This window comes from Opisthocomus hoazin, chromosome 1 (assembly GCF_030867145.1).
Source record: "Opisthocomus hoazin isolate bOpiHoa1 chromosome 1, bOpiHoa1.hap1, whole genome shotgun sequence".
NCBI lineage: Eukaryota > Metazoa > Chordata > Aves > Opisthocomiformes > Opisthocomidae > Opisthocomus > Opisthocomus hoazin.
This window is the reverse complement of record NC_134414.1, coordinates 72269868-72291448: the sequence shown is the minus strand read 5'-3', so window position 1 is coordinate 72291448 and position 21581 is coordinate 72269868. Positions and strand designations below refer to the sequence as shown.

Genomic DNA, 21581 nt, shown 5'->3' with positions numbered 1-21581 from the left:
AGTGTTTTTCTACCTTTCTATTCATTTGACTTGTGAAGCATTGTGTAACTGTGGTTTGCACGGTATTGTTCAGCAGGTACAATGTATTAGCTGAAATGCATAGAAAAATCCTGAGGTTTTAACCACGGAATCATAATGTTCAGAGTTTATCTTGATCTAAGTCTAGCCCTTGGCTCTTAGAAACAAAACTTGAAAATTGGAGACCAAGCAAGCTTTTTTTGTCTCCTGAAGGCATCTTTTCCCATTGTCATCTTCCTTCGGTAGCTGACTGGGGCGCTCTGTTTGGCCCTGGCTGGTTTCCAGGGCTGTTTGTTGTTTGAGTGGTAAGTGAGGCTAGAGCTTGGCAGTTTAGAGAAGGGAATTGGGAAGTAAAGATATTTCTAGAGTATATGGTTCTGTTGGTGTAGGTTTTCATGGCAGTGTGTCTTGTGAGTGAGAAAGAGAAAAGGAATTATGAAAAAGAGAGAGGAATGATTACATTGGGGAGGGAGGAAAGTACTTCAGAATGTAGTCCAGCGTTTGCTTCATGCCACACTGTTTGCTTTAAGAAGGTATACAGCAAACTGCAGCTCTTAACATTTTCCCAGATGATCTGAAATCTCATTCAGGTTTGTTCTTAGATAGTTTGGTTCTAGTGCTTAGGCATGTAAGAAAATAGTGCGGTAATTAAGCATTGCTCAACTAAATGTCTGTGTAACTGGAATTTGCCAGTGGGAAAAGCAGCAAAAGTAGGGGAGGCAGAACCTTTGTTATAGGTAGTTCATGAGTGAAAAACAGAGACTGGATGTATTAGGGGATTGCAGCTTCCAGTTGGGTTTTGTGAAGATAACTGATTTTTCGTGTTGTCAACTCCATGATTTTTTTTTCCAGTGAGCAAGTCAGATGAGGCTGTAAAACCATGAGCAAGAATCTAGAATCGCTTCATCTTAAAAACAGACTGGTCTGATGAATGTAGTGCTTGTCTTCTGAACTTCCTTGACTTCCTGGTTTTTAAGTTTTAATTTTTTTAAAAAAATTTTGTTTAATGAAGATAAACACCACCCCGCAAATGGCCTCATAGATTTAAGTGGTTAAATAATTCAGGTCTGCAAGGAGAAGAAAAGCTGCTTCCAGTGGGCAGTTGTTTAAAAATACCTTTGAGACAAGTGCTTTTTTAAGCCCTAGAATAGTGCTTGTTCTCAAAGACGTGTATGCAGGCTGAATGAAGACTAGGCCTGATTAGGACCTATCTAGAAAATAAATAAAGATCAGTTTTCTTATGAGCTTACCCATAGGTATTCACTAGTGTGCTGTCTGAACCTGTGTGCATTGCTGCTACCTCTGCATTCCAGAAAGCCCCAGAGCAGCTGGGGCCTTGCTGAGCCAGCCTGCCGTACCATGGAGCTCACCGTGAACCATCAGCTGGACGAGTGGATGGGAAAATTCATCTGAATGGAAGGGCAAATTAAAGTTGTTGAGTGCTAAGCTTTTGAACATTAAGTAGTAGATTATTTTAAAATGCAAAAGGCATGTAAGCTTCGTTAGCCTCTGCAGAGGAAGCAAAAAAATCAGTTTAAAAACTGCTATCTAATAGCTTCTCCTTAGAAAGCATTTAATACTTTTAGCCCTAAACCACTAAGCTGTTGTACTTCATCAGAGCCCTTCAGAGGTCCTAGTCTCTGCCAGGTGCTACAGCACAATCTCCCGGACTGAATCTCTGCGAAAGAGATTATAAGGAGAAGCATTAGTGGATTTAAAAGTTACATTGACAGTACAGATGCAGGCACCACACTCAGAGTTCTTGTGTCCCGGGGTGGCTCCTGCTGTTATGCTGTGCAAGAACCACAACTCTCACTTTTGCACAGTCCTCCTGGGAACACTTTGCTGCTTGTGGGCTCCCTCTGTGGAGCTGCTGCAAAACCTGGTGGTCCTAGTGACTAGCTCGGACACAGTTGTCAGCTGGGTCTCCATAAGACTCTCATGTCCCTGTTACAGGACTCGGGGTACAGGCTCCTAGTGTGTTGTATGTTCACATCATGCAGAGAGAGCAAGCCTACAGCCTGCTGAGCACAGACTTTTGTCCAAGTGCTTGTCAGATAAAAGACAACACATAGGAACTTTGCGGCTTGCTACCTTCACGTAACTCTATTTGTACTAGCTACTGTTGTGCCATTTAGTGAGTGATCTTGAGTGCTGGGAAAAAGTAAGTCTTACTGAGTAGGTTCTGGCTTCTCTGCTCTCTGTCCTTCACTTGCAAAAGACCTCGTGTTGTCTTCCTCCACGCTGTTTACAGCCACAGCCTTCCTGGCCCTCTGCACAGTCAGCTGCTGCTTGTTGTGGCTACCAACATCTGCCCTCACCTTCCATTGGCTGTAAAGTGAAGGCCATCTCTTGTTTCTTAAGTGGTTTGTCACCTGCCAGAAATCTGGCTGTAATTTTATGAACATTTTAAGGTACTAAGACCATGAAAAGAAGTGGGTCAAGACTCCCATGCTTCCTGCTGCTTGTGTTCATACCCACCCCTTTGTGCTGACACACGGCTGCTGGCAGCTGCTTGAGCAATGTGTATTCCGCCCCCCTCCATGTATTTTAAACTGAATCAGGCCTTAATCCTGTGCATCCTAGAAACTGTGCTATTCTTTTTGTCTAACGCAGTGGAAGGAAAATGAGCAGCAGGGATCGGGGAGGATGCTCTTTCTACAGCCATGCCATGTTGAAGTGTTTGAACTGTCACGAAAGGAGTGTGTGTACCCATATTCCATGAATACATCTGAAAAACAATGGCATGTGCTTCTCCCTAGTTTTTATTCTGAGCCACCACTTTCCATATACAGATACCCTTTCTGCTTCGCAGCAGAAGTACTCAGAAAGGAGCCCTAGACCTTTTGTAAACCTTTCCCTGCTATTGTTAAAGCAGATTCTGTGCAGCACATTTGTGTTTAGCAGAGAAAGGTGGTTCCCCAGATGCTTGAAGGCCTCTGGGCTGGTCCAGACAACTTTTGTCTCACAGAGCAACATGGGCTAGGATCAGCAGATACATGCATTCATATTTAATAAAGAGGAGGGCTCCTGCAGATAGCTTTGTAGAAATCTGTAGGCTTTGCTGTGGTTAAGCTACCAGAGGCAACATTTAGAAGCAGTGTTCTGTATTTAGCACGATGACATCTGACTTCCAGCATGCCTGAAGGAACAGGCCACTGAACTCCTGTTGAAAGTCCGCGTGAGCTGGGAGCCTGGCTCCCTGATCTTCCTTTGAGAATTCCAGCATGTGTATGTAATTAGTCACATTTAAATGTCTGTATTTATTCAGTGTCCCCAGCTGCTCCTTCAAGTGTTGTCTCATGTCTTGTCTCTTAGGTTTAAAAAAGCTTGGGAACATCTGCTTTGGAGAGCTCCCCCCTCCCCCTCTTGTTCTCCCCCCCTAGTAAATCTATGTAGCTAAATAACAACATAGGTGGTTTAATAGCCACTGCTGCCTTTCATATATAGTAATGCAGTTTTCCAGTAGGCAATTCATGAGTCTACAAATACTAGCGATGCTGAAATTTTATTTGATAAATGAAGCGTTTGTAGCCCTGGTGTGGAAGACGTGGATGCCCTGCAATTATTTGTGAATTAAACTTAAATGCCATGCAACTCTCGAACTCTACAAGATGTATTCTGTCCGTGTGGAACAAAGTTAAATGGGCTGTTTGCAAGAGCAAGCAGGAAAGGAAACAATAAGTAGATATGACATTCCTAAGATAAACACTTCAGGGACCATTAAGAGAACAGTGACTGAGCTGTGGGCATTTAAGAGCTTTAAAAGCCCTTCTGAAGAGGAAGAGGAAGAGGAAGGTACGGAACAAGGTGTCATTTGTCAAGTTCGGTTAAAGCAGATCTCTGCCTAGGGGTGGGTGCTCTGGGACCCGATGATGGTTCCACAGCCTGCTCTGCCATGTGAATAGAGCACAGAGCATGCAGTAGGCGGCATCTGACCTTCCTCTCTGGCTGCTCACATTATAGATTTGAATTTCCGTGTCCATGAGCTTTGCCTGAAAGTGGTGTGGGCATCACGTTGCTTACAGGTTGGCAACCATTGCCCTAAATCAGTCTGACTTTATGTAACTTTAAAATTCTCTTAAGCAATGTGGTGTTTCTAAGGTTAAGTTAAATGATGCTCCATTTTGAAAATTTTAGAGGGTCAGGCCCTATGTTTTGCTAGTCACAGCTCCTGAAGGGCAAAGCCACATATATCAAGTCTAGTCGAAGGGCTGAGGTAATGGCCATTCCTGCTCTTGGATCAGCAGTCTGCATCCTAATCTACGAGCAAGAGGAAAACATGATCCCATCTTGTCTGGTGAAGGTTTGCTGTTTTCACCTGTGATTGCATTTGGAGATGCCTTGAAAAACTACAGGAGTGCAGCTAGTCCTTCAATCATGGAATATATTTAGATGCTTTTGTGTAAAATTAAAACATACAGTCATTGGCTTTGAGTCATCTGAGAATTATCCTTTACTAACTAGCTTGTTTCCTGCTTTTCTCGTTTACGTTGGAGCTGGTTTACTTTCCTGTAGATAACTGTCTTCAGCAGATCCCAGGAATAGGTAAAGAAACTGTCTAAAGGGTTGGTTTAAAGAGAGAGCTTGGAAATGCATGCCTGTATTGTATCCATGCCACTGAAGACCAAATTTCTTTGGCTTTCTGTTGTGGCTCTGTCTCTGATGCTGGTAAGAGCAGAAAGCGGGAGTGCAGAAAGCATAGCCAGCAAAGTTTTAGATGATGCTTTTCTGGGCTGTTTTGTGATGTATTTTTTTTCTGAATGCCATTTTAACCCAGAAAACACTGGGACCTACTAGATGAATGCAGTTTCTGTAATTTCGCATAGTATTCCAGCTTTCTTAAATAGGTGGTGGTGGTGATATGTGGACTCTGGTCAGTGGTGTAGAGCACGGTTTGCTCCTCTCTTGAGGGTGATATGCCTTACTGTAGTTTCCTTTTCCAAATTAGAGGTGGTGTTCTGCAAAAACGTCAGCAGGAATCGGGAGGTGCTCCCTTGTGGAGGCAGCATGCTGGTGACGCTGTTTTGTTACAATGTGAGGCAGCAGCACTTGGTCTTGTGCTCTTCGTGGTGCATTGGCCTGGTGCAAGGCTGTAGTTCCTGTTGAGTCTGGAAGTAGCCTGAGGCCAGAGCTGGCAGTGGGTCCTTTTGCAGTGATGTTACGGCTCTGTGCTCTTTGCCTACATTCAAAATGGGCCTCTGAGCCACCCTGCCTCTTGGGTTTGCTGCTTCCAGGTTTGGAGAACATATGTTGACATGTTGCTTTAGAGAAGTTTCTACTCTGTTGCAGAGACATACAGCATAGAGCCAGCTTTGAAATTGCTTCAGGGTCAAATGAAGCTTATTTTCCTGCCTGAAATATGAGCTGAATCAGTTAGGGAAAAGAAAGGGTATTGCTGACTACAAGCAGACTGGTTTAATGCATGCATCAATCAGGTCACCTCATAGTATTCTGAGAAATTTTGAGTTCTGTTTGCTGCTGGTAGGGATGCTAATGAGGGCATAAAGTGATTTCAAGGCTTCATTTTCAATAAACTCATGCATCCATTAAAGTATGTCAGAATCTCTTTTCTCTAGAGAGCATACCCTGCATCAAGTTGCACCTTTTCCTGCAGGACTGCATCTTTTAATGCTTTTAATCTTCTGTATGTTTCATAACAAACTAGTGGGGGAAAATTGCTCAGAGATTAAATCACATAGTATCTGTTATTTTAATCATGTAGTGCTGCAATATCGCAGGCTTTGGGGAATAGGGGAAGAGAAGAGGAATGGATATGTATCTCTGTCCAAAGCTTTAGCATAGTACATCAATTTTTTTTCCCTTCCTCCCAGCTCTGGTAGCATTGAGGTTACACTGCCTGCCATCTAAGTAGTTCTCTCCCATTTGCTTCTCCATCCCCACCAAAAATTCTCTTGAATATTTTGTAGCCTAAATCAAGTTTAAGTTGCTCACTCTCCATCAAACCTCCCCATATCTATAAATACCATCTCCTCCTGCTGCCAGGTTTCTCACAAAATTGTTTCAATTTCACCCTTCTTTGGTTTTGTATTCAGTGTTTCTTCAGTGCTTCTCTTCTGTTCATGAAATTCTTTGTTTACTCAAGTCACAAATAAGTATCTTTGTATCTGTAATTCTAATCAAGAGCAAATTCTTTGATTGGACCCTTTGGCAGTAGTCCACCTCCCGCATAACATGTTTTAAAGTGCTCACCATTTTGAGATTGAATCATCACAGGACTCTGGAATATGTGTAAAAATACGTTTCTAATTCAGGACTGGAATAAAATGCTTCTAAGTCAGTCTGTTTTAACACTAAGTGCCACTGTTTAAATAACATGAGGATACTTCCTGTTTTACACAGAGTGACTATAGTCTGGGATTATAAATGGAGGCAAATTATTCAAGCATAAATCCTTTTGAGAAATTATTTTTAACGTCTAAATGTGCTTGAGGTCAAAGTGTTAGGGCAATTTGGTGCCATTAGAGAGCATTCCTGTAGCGTCTGTATTTGTAGGAAATGCATGGGGCTTGAGAACTGTGAATTGTTAATTGACAACTGTTAAATTCTTAAGGAAAAATTAGTTAGCTGTCTTGCAACATGACCTGTATCAAAAGGCTCTTTGAATTACAAGGTATGTAGCATAATACAAAGGTAAATTTTTATGTTATTTCATTCTGAATGACTGTTGGAATTTCTACACCTTCTGTGGCAGGCACCGTCCAAAAACGATGCTGGTGAAGCTTCTAAAGGATGAGACACAACTTACGAATCGCAGTTTTGTCCGCAAGTTCTTTATCTATTGCTCCAGGAGCAACACTTCCCAAAGTGATATTTAGGTAGCAGAACAGGGAACTGGGGGCATCAAAGTATGCTAGGAACAGGGGAAGCTGGAGGGTAATGAGGAAGTCCCAGGGTCCCAGGTGTTGAAGTTGGGGTTTTTTGCAAGTATAAGGAGAGTAAAAATATGGTACACAATGCATAGGAAATGCCCTTCTTTAACTCTGTTGTTCACAGAACTATTTGTTAGGAGGAAGTTATTGCAAGAAGTCTGACACTGTATATGGCAATAATGACAAAGTATCTCCCTATTCCATCTGAATGAGCTAGAAGTCATGTTCATGTTTCTGGGTATGTTATTGTACTGGGAGTGCAACTGCATATGTACAATGACCAATTTCCTTCCAGAGTCCAGAATGCTAAAATCACCAGGTGCTGACTGTGCTCCCTGCCCCCATGCTTCTTGGTGTAAACCTTTGGCTTGGATGCCATTTGCTGGCATTTTCAGTAGGAGTTGATTGTGAAATATTTCATCTGTGTTGCTAATTATGTATTTGTAACATACAAAGCACTCGTGAGTGGGAAAGGTTAAAAGTCTTTTAATATACATTTTTCATTTAATAGTATTTTGAGATCAGTCATTTTCATTGTCCCACTCTTTTCCTTCCCATTATACAAGGTAGTTTGCTAGTTTGTTCTTTAATCATTTAGTTCTGTCAAATATGAAGAGAAAAGGTAAATATTTTGAAAGAAAATGCAAGATACCATTCTAACAAGCACAGAAATTGGCAAGGAGGCTGTGGTTTTGGAGTCAGTAGTGTCTGCGATTAATTTTAACTCATTTTACAGTTGACTGGCTTCCAAGCTGCTGGTTTTGTAATAATTTGATACAAGATTCAAACAGAAGCAAGAATTCAGCTAGACTCTGTGCAGCTGCAGATGTACTGGCTGCATGTGGTGTTACGCTTTTAGTTGTGTGACAGTCACTACCGTGTTGTCTGCCTTCCTGCCCTGATAGCCTAAATGTCATGTTGGTAAGAGGTGGCACAGTGCGATGGCCGGCTCTCGCTGTTTATGTGCTGTTCAGTTAAAGGCTACAAAGAGTCGCTGAGCCACCACGCGCAGCCCTTTCCTCCCTGAGGACATCCAGTGGCATTCTCGTCTCTACACAGCTGTTGGATTTAACCAAATTTATAGAACTGGAGTATCTTTTGAGATCTTTACCACTTTTTAAAATTTTGTGGAAATTACCAACTGATTCAAAAAAATCAGCAGTGAGGGACTGGTAGCCAAACGCAGACAGAAAATGTTTTCTCATAAGCTTGTACCTTTAGGAGACCAGGCTAAAAAGGGTGTTATTAAACTCAGAAGCATTCACAGAAGAGCTACAGGAAGAATTGAAGACCTGGTAAATGTGTCTAACAGTGAGCAAGTGTTCGATTTATGCAAGAAAAAATTAGAGGTGAAGAAACCACAGTATGCACAATATTCAGAGGAGAGTTGTTCTGATTGTATGGTTACTTGTTCTTACCGTGGTGATACCCCATGGTTGGAAGCTAAGGGTTAATCTACTGGGAAACAAGTAGTAAAACACTTTTTCTTCTTTGAGTCATGATCATTAATCAGTGAACAGTTTCCTGTAGAACACTATAAGGATATTTTAATCATTGTGAGTCCTTGGAGTTAAGCCCCGATTTCTTTTGAGAAAGTCCTCTGGAGATGTAGTAGACATCATGAACTAGTTGCACAGCTTGACTATGTGAGGGCTTTCATCACTGTCTTGAAAGAGGACAGACTATGTGATCCCTATGATGCCTTTCAGTTCCAAAATATGAGGAAAAACTTAATGCAAGTATGAACTGTTTGTGTAATAACTGGAATTAAAGCTGATGTGGGCTACTGATTACAGCTGGTTATACCAGAATGCCTACCAGACCATGCCCTGATTTGCATCTTGTTTTCCCTAAGGAGATCTGAAGTGACGAGACACTAGAAACTTTTTTGTAGAGCGCTTACTTTGCATTGTTTTTCATCACCAAGGATCTTAGTGCTGTACAAACAACAGTATAACTTCGTGCAGCAGAGCTTTCTTTGGGATAGAATATCATAGGTTTGAGCCAAACCTAGGACATGACTGACCTTTCAGAGTAGAAAGTAATATGGGGTAGGGTGCCAAAAGAAACTGTTCGCAGCGTGTGTAATGCTTTGCTCCCGGTAGGGTACCAGGTTTACCGTTCTGATGCGCTCTCATTGTGCGGGCGTTCTCAGCTGGTGCTTTATCCCATCCAACTAGTCAAGATATTTTGTCTTTCATTAAAAGTCTGTACCTTCTTCTCCAGGCACCTTCTGGGTGTTGTTCTGCGATGACTCAGTAGGAGACCACCACTCAGAAAAGTCTGAATCATTTAATGTTTGTTTTTTTTTTCATGAAACACTATGTATAAGACAATATGTCTATATGCTTTTTGAGGAGAAAGCGTCAGGCAGGATCATTCCAGGTGGGTATTTTCCTAATGTCTTACAAATGGTGGAGAGTTGTAGGAGTCTGGTGCTTTACAGTTGTGGTGTTGCAGAGGATGATGCTTTATTAAGAAGCTTTCACGGCTGATGGAAGGTTTTGTCTGCAGGACCAACTTCCTTTGGTATTTCCACAGAATGGCCACAAAACATCCTTCCTGCAATTTCTGTATTATATTCACAGTGTGATCCTCTAGGCACAGAACACTATAGCACGTCTCCAGGAGAGCTGGTCCCTTTCTCTGCTGAAACTTGTAAGGGAGAAGGCTGTAGCAGGAGCTGAGGACACCAACAGTTTTAACAGTATACCCGGTACGGATAAGAAGAAAGGACAGCAGTTGATCAATAAAAGTGTAACACTAGCTCTGAAAAGCAGCGCATGTATTGCCTTGCATGTGAGATGTTTGAGTACCCACTTCAGTGATTTTAGCATCATCATCACAGTGAAGTAAGTGGCCTTGTAGAACCAGAGGAACAATTCAAAGTAGGCAAGTCACTATCCTGTGATAGCTGGTTTTTAAACAAATGGTTTATGAATCCTGTTTGATCTCTCCTCTTGCCAAGTCAGAGACATTGAGGAGGATTTTTCAGTTAATTTCATGGGAAAGTCTATTACAAAAACTGCTTTTTATTGCCTGTGATGTTTGTATTGCTTGGAGTGAATAGCTCTATCTGCCTTAGTGTAAAAAATTTAGGCAAGTGAAACTTAAGAAGTCTTATGTGTATGGTGCTGTTTGAATAACTAAAGAAGACTCCACAATTCTGCTTCCTGCCTTTCACAGACTGGGTACATCTGAATGCTGATTTGGATTGAACATTTCTGTACTTTGTTTTTTAATAACACATAGTTTCTGAGGATATAGTGCCTTGATTTTACTGTTAAATACCTGGCACTGTATGATTTTTTTTTTTTTTTTTTTTTTACCTCCCCTGCTTGATTACTTCATTGTCTGTAACCACAATAAGATATCATAGAATCATAGAATGATAAGGGTTGGAAGGGACCTTAAAGATCATCTGGTTCCAACGCCCCTGCCATGAGCAGGGACATCTTCTACTAGACCACGTTGCTCAGAGCTCCATCCAACCTGGCCTTGAACACTGCCAGGGAGGGGGCAGCCACAGCTTCTCTGGGCAACCTGTGCCAGTGATTCACCACCCTCATGGTGAAAAATTTCTTCCGAATATCTATATGTTAAAATGTTATAAGTTAACATCTTTTTATTTATGTAAATCTAGACAGCATCTGTTAAGATTATTTAATGAATTTTAGTTGGAGAGCATTTTTATGTTAACTGTGACATGGTTCTTAGCCCAGTTCTCTTACCAAAATGAATTCAATGCATCAGCATTACTTTGGGACTTAGTTGGCAACTTAACTGCCATTAGGTTTCAGTAGTGGTGATGAATCAGCTTAATTTGAATTTCTTAATGAAAGTATTGCATGTGTAAGAAAGATCACTGCCCTTTAATAAGAAATATTGTTGATGAAGATCCCAGATCATCTGATTATTCACATAAATGTAATCAAAAGTTGTTCTGAGTTGTTTCAAGTTGTGTTTTTAAAGCACTAAAAGTTCCACCTACCTCAGGTGTGCCAAGGCATGTCCAATACGGTAGCCTCCATGTAGTGTTTGAAGGTACCTTTTTTTTGGTTTTCTAGATCCACAAATCATTATATCTTTTCTTATTAAAATGTGAGCCTTTTTTGTTTGGGTGTTTTTTCTTTTTTTTGTTTAGAAAGGTGTATTTGCTCCTATAATACATCTAATTAAATATATGATGTGACAATCTATGTGAAAGAGTCTTCAAAGTTATGTTTAGTAGAGAAATCATCATACTTGGACTGAGTAGGGATGAGAAGAAGCTGGCTGGGTTTTCAGTCTGTTGGTGCCATGGCTGTTGTTAAACCATCTCATTCCCTTGCCTTCCTTTCCTGTGTGCACCCCTCATCACCCAAGAGTTGTTGACATTCTCAGCTGATGCATTCCCTTGGCCCAAGAGTTCTGGGTTATTGTGCCCTGTGCATCCCATATAGCACACTGTGCATCTTTTTGAGACCGACCTGCGTTTCCAAGCAAAGAAAAACAACATGGGAGATCTTTGCGTCGCTGACTGGCTTCATTACGTAGCCATAACTGCCTTTCTGTGTCTGACTCGTATGCTGCCTTTTGGTCTTTGGTCATCTTTCTTTCCTTATCTGCCTGTACAGACAGTATCTCATTGCTACCATTTAATATTGCCGTAGGCCACAGTCAGCTTAGCTAAAGCTGTTGTCTAGGCTCTAATCTTTAGCTGCATGTTGTAGTTGTTGTCATTTTGTGCTTTGCTCCTCTTACATTCCTCACTATGCTCCCTTTAACGCCAATGCTTCTGCAGCTGCCTTGATATGTTGACCCATTCATTGGCTTCCTGCCATACTACATCAAATTCAAATTTCTTCACTTTCCCTGCAAGAACCAATACAGTTCTGTCAGTAAGCAGATTCATGCTTTCCTGATTGTACCTCTTCTTTTGTGTTGCTATTCCCATCTAATTTTTACATACTTCTTGCTTTGGTACAACTTGTATTTGGGTCTTCTGTCTCCTCTGAAAATCAGCGTGTGCTGGAAATAACTCCTGCTCCTTACCCTTTCTCTTTACTCTCCCGTCGCTCAGCTATCGCTCTCTGTTAATAACTGGTGTTGCAAGTCCAAGACCAAGGCGGGAGGAAACGGTGACGTCAGTGCCAGTAATAGTCACTAAATCAGTGCAGTTCAAAATTTCAGCAAGCTTGTGTCTTTGCTCAAGGCCTCAGGGCACTGTCACTGAAGATAACTATTTTTAATATTAACCTAACTGAAAACTTTTCTGAAGTGGCTTTTAGGAAGCTTGCAACTCTTCTGTAATTGACTCATAAACTGGTATAATTACTAATGGATTAACTCCTTGTGCTGTGAGAACAGGATGGCTGACACCCACTTTTTAGTCTGTTCTCTTTGTTTAGTACAGAATACAGATGGTACTCTGTAAATGTGTGGTTTTAAAAGTCTTTCTAGAGCTGATATTGGGAAGCAAATTGGATGTTTTGAACTGTAGCATGGAGGACAGCTCCCATATTAATAGCAGAAAAACAACCGTGCGACTTTTAAAACATCAAGAAATGTCTAGATGCCTAGTAACAAGAGAAAATTTTGCAGTTTATTTGAAGTGATAGTGGTTTTAGGGATGCGTATATTTTGACAGTATTTCTTCCTTATATTTAATGAAATAATTTTTTGCAGTGGCTGTAGTTTAATATCTCTAATATTATTTGGTTTAGATTGGGGAAGCAGGGGTTGAGCTCATAACCTTTCATTTACTTTCTCTATGTGACTGGTTGACTTTGTGTGAATATTTGTTCCTATTTTGCTATAAAATATCTTCAGTAAATACTTGGGAAAGAAATTGTTGCTCAAACCCAAACATTAACAGTCAGTTCCTCTTCCTGTGCTAAAAGTTAATCTGGGCACTGCATGAGGCTGCAAAAACTGTTGTAGGGCAGCTCAGGAAGGAACCTATGTTGAGGATAATACGAGTTTAAGAACCTGTCTCAATGTTTTGCTGGACTGCAACTATTCTGAACTGAACTGGGATTGGGGAAGAAAAGGCAGTATTTATGTGGGATTGCAGCTGTAATCTCAGGGTTTCAAGGCTTCTGTTGTGCTTTTGGTGTGGAGGCTTTGGAAGGTATTTTGAAGAGAAATATCAGAATAGTTGCCTGCACAGCGTGTTCCTCTGATCTGCCTAAACTCTATCCAGATGTCAGAAGCTGAAATGGGGGTGGTTTCGAGTGTATAATGTACCTTGTATGTAAATGTGTTGGAGCCAATGCATCAAATGCTGTACAGCCTGTATTTTAAGGGAGTACACGCTGGGTGAAATGCTGGTCCCAGGTAAGGCTGTGCCATTTACTTGAATGGGGCAGGATTTTATTTAGTGCCACAGATCTTTGTGGGAAAGTGAATGGTCCCATGAAGGGGGAAGAGTAGCTCCAGTTAAGCATTAATCCTCTCAGAGGTTAAGAGTATGGCAAGGATTTTCTTGTTTGTAAACCAGAATATGTTTGTCCACCACCTCCACCCCCCCTCAAAAAAAAAAAACCCCAAGAAAACCAAACCAAAAAAAACAAAGAGGAGGAAGGTATTGTTGAAAGAGGATAGGGTACTGCTGGAGTTTCTAAAGGAGAGTGGTTTTTCCATGAGGAGCAGTAAAAGAGGTGGAAGGACAGATTGGAGAGCAGCAGTGTGGCTGAGTGTTGGATAAAGACTGTGCTTTCAGGGTCCATGGAGAAATGAAAAAATATAGTGGGGAAATGGCTTGAAAAATCATGATGATAAAGCAAGCATTGATGTTATTTTGTTCAGTATGGCTGTATCTGCTTGGACATTGTTCCATCCTTTCCTTTCCCCAGTTCATTCTACCAGGCATGGTCAGTGATCACCAGACACCACACAATGCTTTAACATCTTGTGTCTGAGTGGGACATAAGATGGAGGTGAACCAGAGCATGTCACTGTGGGCAATTCCCAGTGTGTTAGAACCACTTCCAGAGGAAACTGGTCTGCCCCCAGTACAAAAAACATGCAGGTGAAGAGGAATAGTAGGAAATTTTGTTTTGGTACAAGTAGATCACTTCCAAAAGTCAAGGAATGGGTACTTCTGAAATCTTCTTTTACTGGAGTTCACATGTTGGGAGTGGGCATGATCATTTGCCTTCAAATACTCGTCCAGAGGACAAAGGTGTGACCCAGTACGTGGAGACAGTAGTGCTAGCCTCCTTATTCCCTGGGTACAGGGGCAAGGCAGAGCCAGAGTATGGATTGGTAAAGAAATTTTGAGGAGGTTGGGACATAATTGTCTTAGTATTTTTGATGATGGAGGTAGAGTGTAATTTAAAACCAGGATTGAGCAAATGTAGAAAATTTTTTGCCTTATTCCAGAAGAAACAGGCCACTTGGTCAGCCTTTTGGCAAAAAAAAGGTTGTGTATTTGTGTTAAGTCCTGAATAAAGATCTGGCAGAGTACTTTGTGGAAGTGAAGTGTAAGGTTTGTCTGAAGGTGCACTAACAGCAGTTCAGATGTAACATTTGGTCAGACCAAAACCCAGGACGCTGTCTCTAGGCATGTCCTGCAGGAGATGAAGAATTATGAGAGCAGTCATATGGTGATACGCTCTCTTGGCCTGCAGAAATTTATGATTCAGGAAATTTCTAGGCTAGATGTAGTGCCCTTGTGCTTAGTAGTGGTGAATGCAGATACATTCAGGCAAAGCCCCTCTAAAACACATGAGTATCACCCATTTAGCACACAGACCAAGGGAAGAGGAGGACTGGGAACAGTTCCTGCTTGAAGTCTGTTCACTGGTCTGAGAGCAGCTACCATGTGCCAGCATAGATGTGAGGTTGGCCAAGATACACGTGGAAGTGTGTCATGCAGTGTTACCTCAAAGTTCGTCTTAAACCTCTGGGAATAAGTAGGGAGTTCGGATTGTGATGCAAGGCTGCACTGAAAGAAAAGGACATTCAAGAGTGAACTGAATATGGCAAGGAAAGGGGAGGCGCCACTTCCTTACTGTCAGACTAGACGGAAAGACTTCTGAAGTTAAATATTAATGGCCTATTTTATGTGCCCTAGGCCTATAAGCCTATTCACAAAAGGAGACTGTGCAGAGGTGCTCCGTTACTCCTGGAAGAGAAGGTACTCAGGATAGTACATATGTTACAAGATGATTCTGTAGTCAGTAGGAAAAAAAGAAGGAAAAAAAAAACCCCAAAATAGAGATCCAGAGAGACTTAAGTAAGTTATATACCCAGTACCGGGGAATGTACCTTACCAAACAAGTACTCTGCATAAGCCAAAGATGCATTGTTTTGATGGCAGTTCTGACTAAACCGCCACAAAACTTGCTTTTAAGTTGATACTTCTCTGTCTGGTCAGGCTTACCACACAAAGTACTGAGTGTTCAAGAAACAATTAGATCACTAGAGCAAGCAAGGAGGAGGAAGTCTCTTGTCTTTGAAATGATGCAGAGAAGAACCTGAGTATGGCCAAAAAGTACGCATATGAGATGCCACAAAGCCTCAAGATAAGGAAACGAAAGAGAGATGGAACAAGTGGAGGCTGGAAATAGAAGATTAATAAGATGCATCAGTAAACTTGCTAAGTGTGAAGATTGATCCCAGGAACCTAGTAAGTATGTGAAAGCAATTAAATTACGTGGATTATGTACAGTGATAGAAAGTAAGATTGTCTAGAAAAAAAAGTGAATTTATTTTGTGTTGAGGAATTGCAGTGAGAAAACAGTGTGATATGAGAAAAGAGAATGGTAACAGCGTGCTGTTCCCTACCCTAGGTTGAAACTGGGGGAAGAACTGAGCCTGACTAGGCACACTGGAGGTGGTTTAGTCTGGAAAGAACAGTAAATATGGATATACGTTTTAAGAACAGCTATGTGCCTTCTGGTTTCTTTTCTCTGTGTCCGTTCTTGCATTGGTGGTCCATTCTGGCGCAAAAGGGTGCTGATGATACATGTGCATCCTGAACTAATCAGAAAGCCTATAATTTTAAAATAATTTTTGTGATTCCAAGGAAGGGGTGTGGAATGCCCACGGGCTTGGATCGTCCTGATGTTGCTCGCCTGTGTTGAGCTTTGTTTTAAGTATGATTGTGTAGGGTCTCTCTCAGAGACTACAGCCTACAGCTCTTGGTTGGCAGCCCGGGGGCAGAGGGGATACCTGTACTGTCAAATGTGAGCTGCTTAGTGTTTGTTGAAAAATTTTTTCTTTTTTCAAAACCTTCTTCCCCTGCCTCCCACTCAACTTCTGTAATCGTGTAATTTAAAGGCAAGAGGGCATGCTCATGGTGTGTTTGGGTTTGAGGTTTTCTTTTACCCTAAGGGAATTTTCCATAGCTTATTTACTCTTGTGAAGGTCTGGTCATGAACCACATTGAAAACTGAAATGTCTCGTTCCTTGAAACCTGTTAATTTTATAAACCACAAGCAAAATACAGTGAGGCAGCTGCACTGAGAGTTTTCCTATATGCCCCAGCAATAACCTTAGCCCAGCCCGGCTAGCTGCGAGGGATGGCTTGCCCTGCCCCAGCTGGGTTCGAGACAGCTAATGATCAGAAACTACCAGTTGGGCAGAAGAGATTCTAGCAGCCACCAGACATTTTCCCTCTGGGGCCTGATGAGTCGACTTGTAATTCTTGAATAATCTTGATTGCCTAGGCTTTTTTTCATTATCCTAGTACACATGTTAAATTAATTCTGCAGATGATTAGAGCAAAAGCGTTTCATTTTTACTGGCTTTATTCACTGCTTCTCAGCGTGTCCCCCTCCCCTCTGGCAATTGTAACTTTGTTATACCTTTCTTTTCATATGTTTTTTCACCTAATCCAGATATGAACTGTCAATCTGTGATGCCCATGTGGCAGAAAAGAGGCTCCATTTTATCACGTCTCTGAGTAGCTGTCATTTTGTTCTAGCTCTTTTTCAGCTTGCCAATTAAAGCCAGTGTTTTGGTACCAGGCTGGGAGAGGAGCAGTGTTAATTTACCTAGCAACTTTCCCATGACTGAAGAAAATGGCTGTAACAAAAGCAGCTCTAGGATTACACTTTCCTGCAACTAATGAGGCTATACTAACATGAGTCGAACAGACGTGTGCCTTGTTGAATTTTATTGTCTCTCCCCACTATGCTTAGTAAGATACAAGAACAAGAATGAGCCTCTCTCCAGACATAGCCTTCCTTCCTCAAAATCCGAAGTCTTCAGTCTTTTGCCTGCTTTCTCCAACATCCTTAAACAATAAGCTCTTTTAAATTACCTGAAAGGCTTGGGATACCGTTTATGTCTGTGTCTGTTTCCTGTTTTCCCACATTTTGTTTCTTTCAAGGTTGTTTTTGCTTTTCTTACTCCAACTGCACGCAAAGAAATGTCTTATTCAACTCATCGTGACTGTATGAGAACATCTGTGTATTTTATTTTTTTATTTTGTTCTTTTTGTGTTTGTTTTTTTTTCACCAGAGAACATAGAAACTACCCTAGTGTGTTAAATGCCCCTCTAGTCTAGCCTGGTACTGTTTCTGATATCTGCTAGTGAGTGATGCTTCAAATATGGTATGATTGCTCCAGTGTTACACCCTTCTCAATCAGCAGTTTGGGCTTTCCTGAGCTGGAGGAGGCTTCTGGACCATTAAGCTTTAATAGCTGCCTAAAAATTTACACTCCATGAGTTCATGTAGTCCTGGTTTGAATCCATGTGTTGTTTTGGCCTCCACGACATCCCATGGCAGTAACTTCTGCAATTTCATTATGCATTGTGTGGAAAAAGGTCTTCCTTTTGTTTATTTTAAACCTTCGGTCTGGCAATTTCATTATGTGCCCCTTAATTCTTACTTTGTGAGGAAATATTCTTCACACCATTCGTGATTTTGTAACCTGTTCATGAATAGACAACTTCTGTTTTCTGAGATTGAGAGTACGAACCTGGGAGAGCCACAAATAATTAGAAGTTGATCTGTTGTTCTTCTCCATGTTTTGTAGACCACACACAATTCAAGGTGCAAGTGCCCAGTGATTTGTGTTGCTGGATTCTCTCTGACCAGCTAATGATACTGTTTGTCTTTTTAACCATTGCTGACAGTTGATGTGATGATGACAGAGGACTATCCACAAAAAACGTGAAAAGTTCTTGTAAGTGGCAATATGAGAATAGATTCTGTCATTCTATATATGTATAGTTATGGTATGCATATTTCTTTGTGTGGATAACCTCACACATGCCATCATTAAAATTAATCTGTGATTTTATTGTGTAGTGATTTATAACCTCTACGTATCCTCAAGTGTAGATCATGCTGTCTGGGATCACTTTCTGTTGTCTGCACATTCTTGAAAAGACTGCTGTTATTAAAACAAGAATCGTACTGTCTCTGGACATGCTTTCTCTGTGTTTAAATTTCACATAGTTCTTGCTGTATGGATGAGAGCTGGCTTGGAAGCCATTCATTAACAGTAGAAAATTGGCTGACTGCTATAAAGCCATTGAGTTACTATTTCATTTTAAGAAACTTACAGGCTGCCTTAAGGAAGCCCTGGAAGGGGTGGGGGGTTTGACATTGACATTTGGTGTACAATTGTCTGTTCAAACAGGAATGTGTTCAAGCCACATCTGCTATCCTAGAAGAATTACCAGCAGTCATGCTGTAGCTCACTGGCAAAGTGTTTCTGCTGTGAATATAATCACATTAGTGTAAAGACCACCAGAAGGAAAGTGGCCTGTTCTTTACTCACAAGAAAATCAAGTTGGACCTGCCTCTTCATAAAGTTTCTCTGCTGGTAGATACGGGTTTTTCCTTCTGCGCTTCTAGGTACTCTGCCAGAAGGCTACAGTGTAAAGTTCCCCAGAAGCATTTTTTCTATTCACGTCTGCCCATCTTAGATTCAAAAACCAGTATTTTCCTTGCAATCTTGAATACTTGTATTAATACATATGCAAAAAAGAAGCCTATTCTACGCCTTCTCTGTAAGGTAGGCTGGGTGAATTTGGAGTTGAACTTGGTTGCTTGAAAACAGGCATCTAGTCTATCTGTGAGGCCTCTGAGAAGTGTGGAGCTGTCAAATATTCATGTTCCACGGGCACGTCCTGCCTCTCTGCAGCAGCAGCAAGGGACTGGGAAAGAAGCTACTAAGTCATCTCAAATGGCACTAGATGCATGCATTTAGACTACCAAATCCCATATATTGTGTGTTGCTTGACATTGAAGGTTACAGGAGCTTGCACCTTTCATTTCCGGCTGGTGCCACGATAGGATTTGTGGCTTGAGTTTTGCTGTTTGTGTGGTTAGCACTCTGCAGTATCAGATACCTGCTAAACTAGGCATCTAGGAGGCTTCTAAACTCTTGTACATGTGGAAAGTAAACTTGTAGTGAAATAACGGAAGTCCAGAAAGAAAAGCAACGTGGTGCCTGTGCATTCCAAGTTCTTCCTAATTTTCTTCATGGTTTTCATCTATGATTTCACTTGAGTATCCAGAATACAGAACATAATTCTCTTTTGCACTAGTGTTAGTGTATCAGCAATGAGAAGTGGAGTCACCTATGTTAATAGCTGAATGCTTTTCATGCATATAGGGGCTATGCAAATAAGAAGCTTATGAATGAGTGCATATTGGAGCCTGACTGTATTAAGCAAATTATATAGCCTTTATTCTGTGGGGTCATAGGTGTGAGAATCCAGCTACGAATGTAATGTATCACTTCAGCTGCCTGCTTGTGCCCCTTTAGTGTGATCTTTACTCTCTGTGTATTTGCTAGAATTGTGTGAACCTATCTAGATTGTACCTCCTCTGGTATAACAACGATTCCTGTACTGTTGCAGAATATTAAATTTTTTCTTCCCTTTATGCAGACCAAGTAATAGGTCTGTAGTTAAACTGTGTTGGAAGCCCACATCGCGTGTTACCAAATAAATTGCTTTGCAGATAAAACTGTGGAGCACTATCTGTTACTGAATTTTTCTCTATTGATTTTTTTATATGTATTTTATTTTTCTATCAAAGTTGCTGTTACTGAAAGCAGTAAAATGGATATTACTTTTCTTGCTGATTTTATAGCACCCAGAAGTGTGCAAGATACATCATCACACTGCAAGTATTATACTACTCACCTGCCCAAAGAGCTTCAGAGTTTGCTGAAATTTTCCTGTTATAATTGTGTAACTATATCAGCCTCATAGGCTTACCTGTTGGAAGCAGAACTTCTTTCTTTCCGAAGAGATGTTGAAATAAAAGTGCAAAAATGCAGATTTCTTACCATGGCTTTCAGCAAAACCCAATTTGTTCCATTTTGTCCCTCCAGTGCCTCTTTGACTTCTTCAGTGCAGAGCTGCTGAATGTGTTCCTTCAGTTTTTCTATTTATAAGTTTTATGGAGAAAGGTGGCTGTGTCATACTGTCTGCTGGACTTTAGTTAACTTGCTTTTACAAATAAGCCCATGCTAAATTTTGTCAAAAGCACTGAGGCCTGCATGAATGTGATTCTGAGAAATTACTTGACTACTGCTGGGATCTGTCTGTGTGGTTTTTTAAATCTTTTGTTACAGAAGTAAATTCTGGGGTTTTTTTTTAGGTTTTTGGGGTTTCTTTTGATGAAGAAGCTGTCACAGAATTTTGAAGTGCTGACAGCTCCCGTCTTGACAGCAGGCTCTTATTTCATGAACTTTAAGTTGTTGTACTTGCATAAGAAGCCTTTGTGTTAAAGTTTCTCTGTAATTTAACAGTATTTTTGACCCTGTTAAAGTTAGTATTTAAGACCAAAATGTGTTTTCAAGTTTAGATATAAAGGCTTGTGCTTAGTGACATTTCAATTCCTAGTGTAAACGTATTTTGAAAAGGGAATGGGATGAAAATTTATTGCTTTTATTTTCACTCCAGTCTCTTCCCATTTCATTGATTTGTTTGTCTGCATTTTCTTCTTTTCTAGAGTTTTAGAATGCCAAGGGCTGCCCATTGTGAATGGGCAATGTGATCCCTACGCCACCGTTACCTTAGCAGGACCCTCCAGGCAAGTATTGCACATAGAGGAGCTTCCGTTCTATAAGGATGGTTTGTGTTTCCTGTTTCTATTGGAAATCTGCATTCTCAGATGGACAGATGGGAGCATTTAGACGCCACTAGAATATGTTATGGGGGGGGGGGGGGGTGTGTGTGTGTGTGTGTGTGTGTGTGTGTGTGTGTGTGTGTGTGTGTGTGTGTGAACTACTGAGTTGAATTATACTAGAGTAAGTAATTTGAGGCTTGTTTCAGTTTTGGTTTATGTAAAGCTCTGAATAATCCCTGAATCATTTGAATATCCTGGAGTATGCAATTTGTGGTTCGGCTTAATTTGTGCATCTTCTCACCTCACAGTTGGAGGCCAATTTTGGAGCAAATTTATTGCCTAATTTTGGTTAGGGACAGAAGGGAAAGCTTAATACATCAACATCTTGCAGAGTATGCACGTTTGTGTGTGAATATTTAGAATCTTTTCACTTTGAAGATGTGGCAAATTAGTGTGTATGTTGAAAGCTCTAGGTGGCTCAGTCCTGTAATTTCATATATGTGGACATAATAGCATGGATAAAATTTGGAGTGAGGTTTAGTAATGAGATTCTGCATAATACTCTTCAGTTTAAATTTGGGATTAAATTTTCCTGTTCTGTTGTGAAAATTTCCTGTACTGTTGGATGTCACTGTTTAGTTTC

The 21581-nt window shown here is 41.0% G+C and overlaps 1 protein-coding gene across 1 annotated transcript in view; it reads left to right on the top strand.

The window, feature by feature from the left end:
• RASA3 (RAS p21 protein activator 3) overlaps positions 1–21581 on the top strand; it is a 138678-nt gene that overhangs the window by 82026 nt on the left and 35071 nt on the right. Inside the window, exon 6 of the mRNA XM_075425447.1 lies at positions 20822–20902. Coding sequence (XP_075281562.1) covers positions 20822–20902 — 81 coding nt within the window. The remainder of the gene's footprint in view (positions 1–20821; positions 20903–21581) is intronic.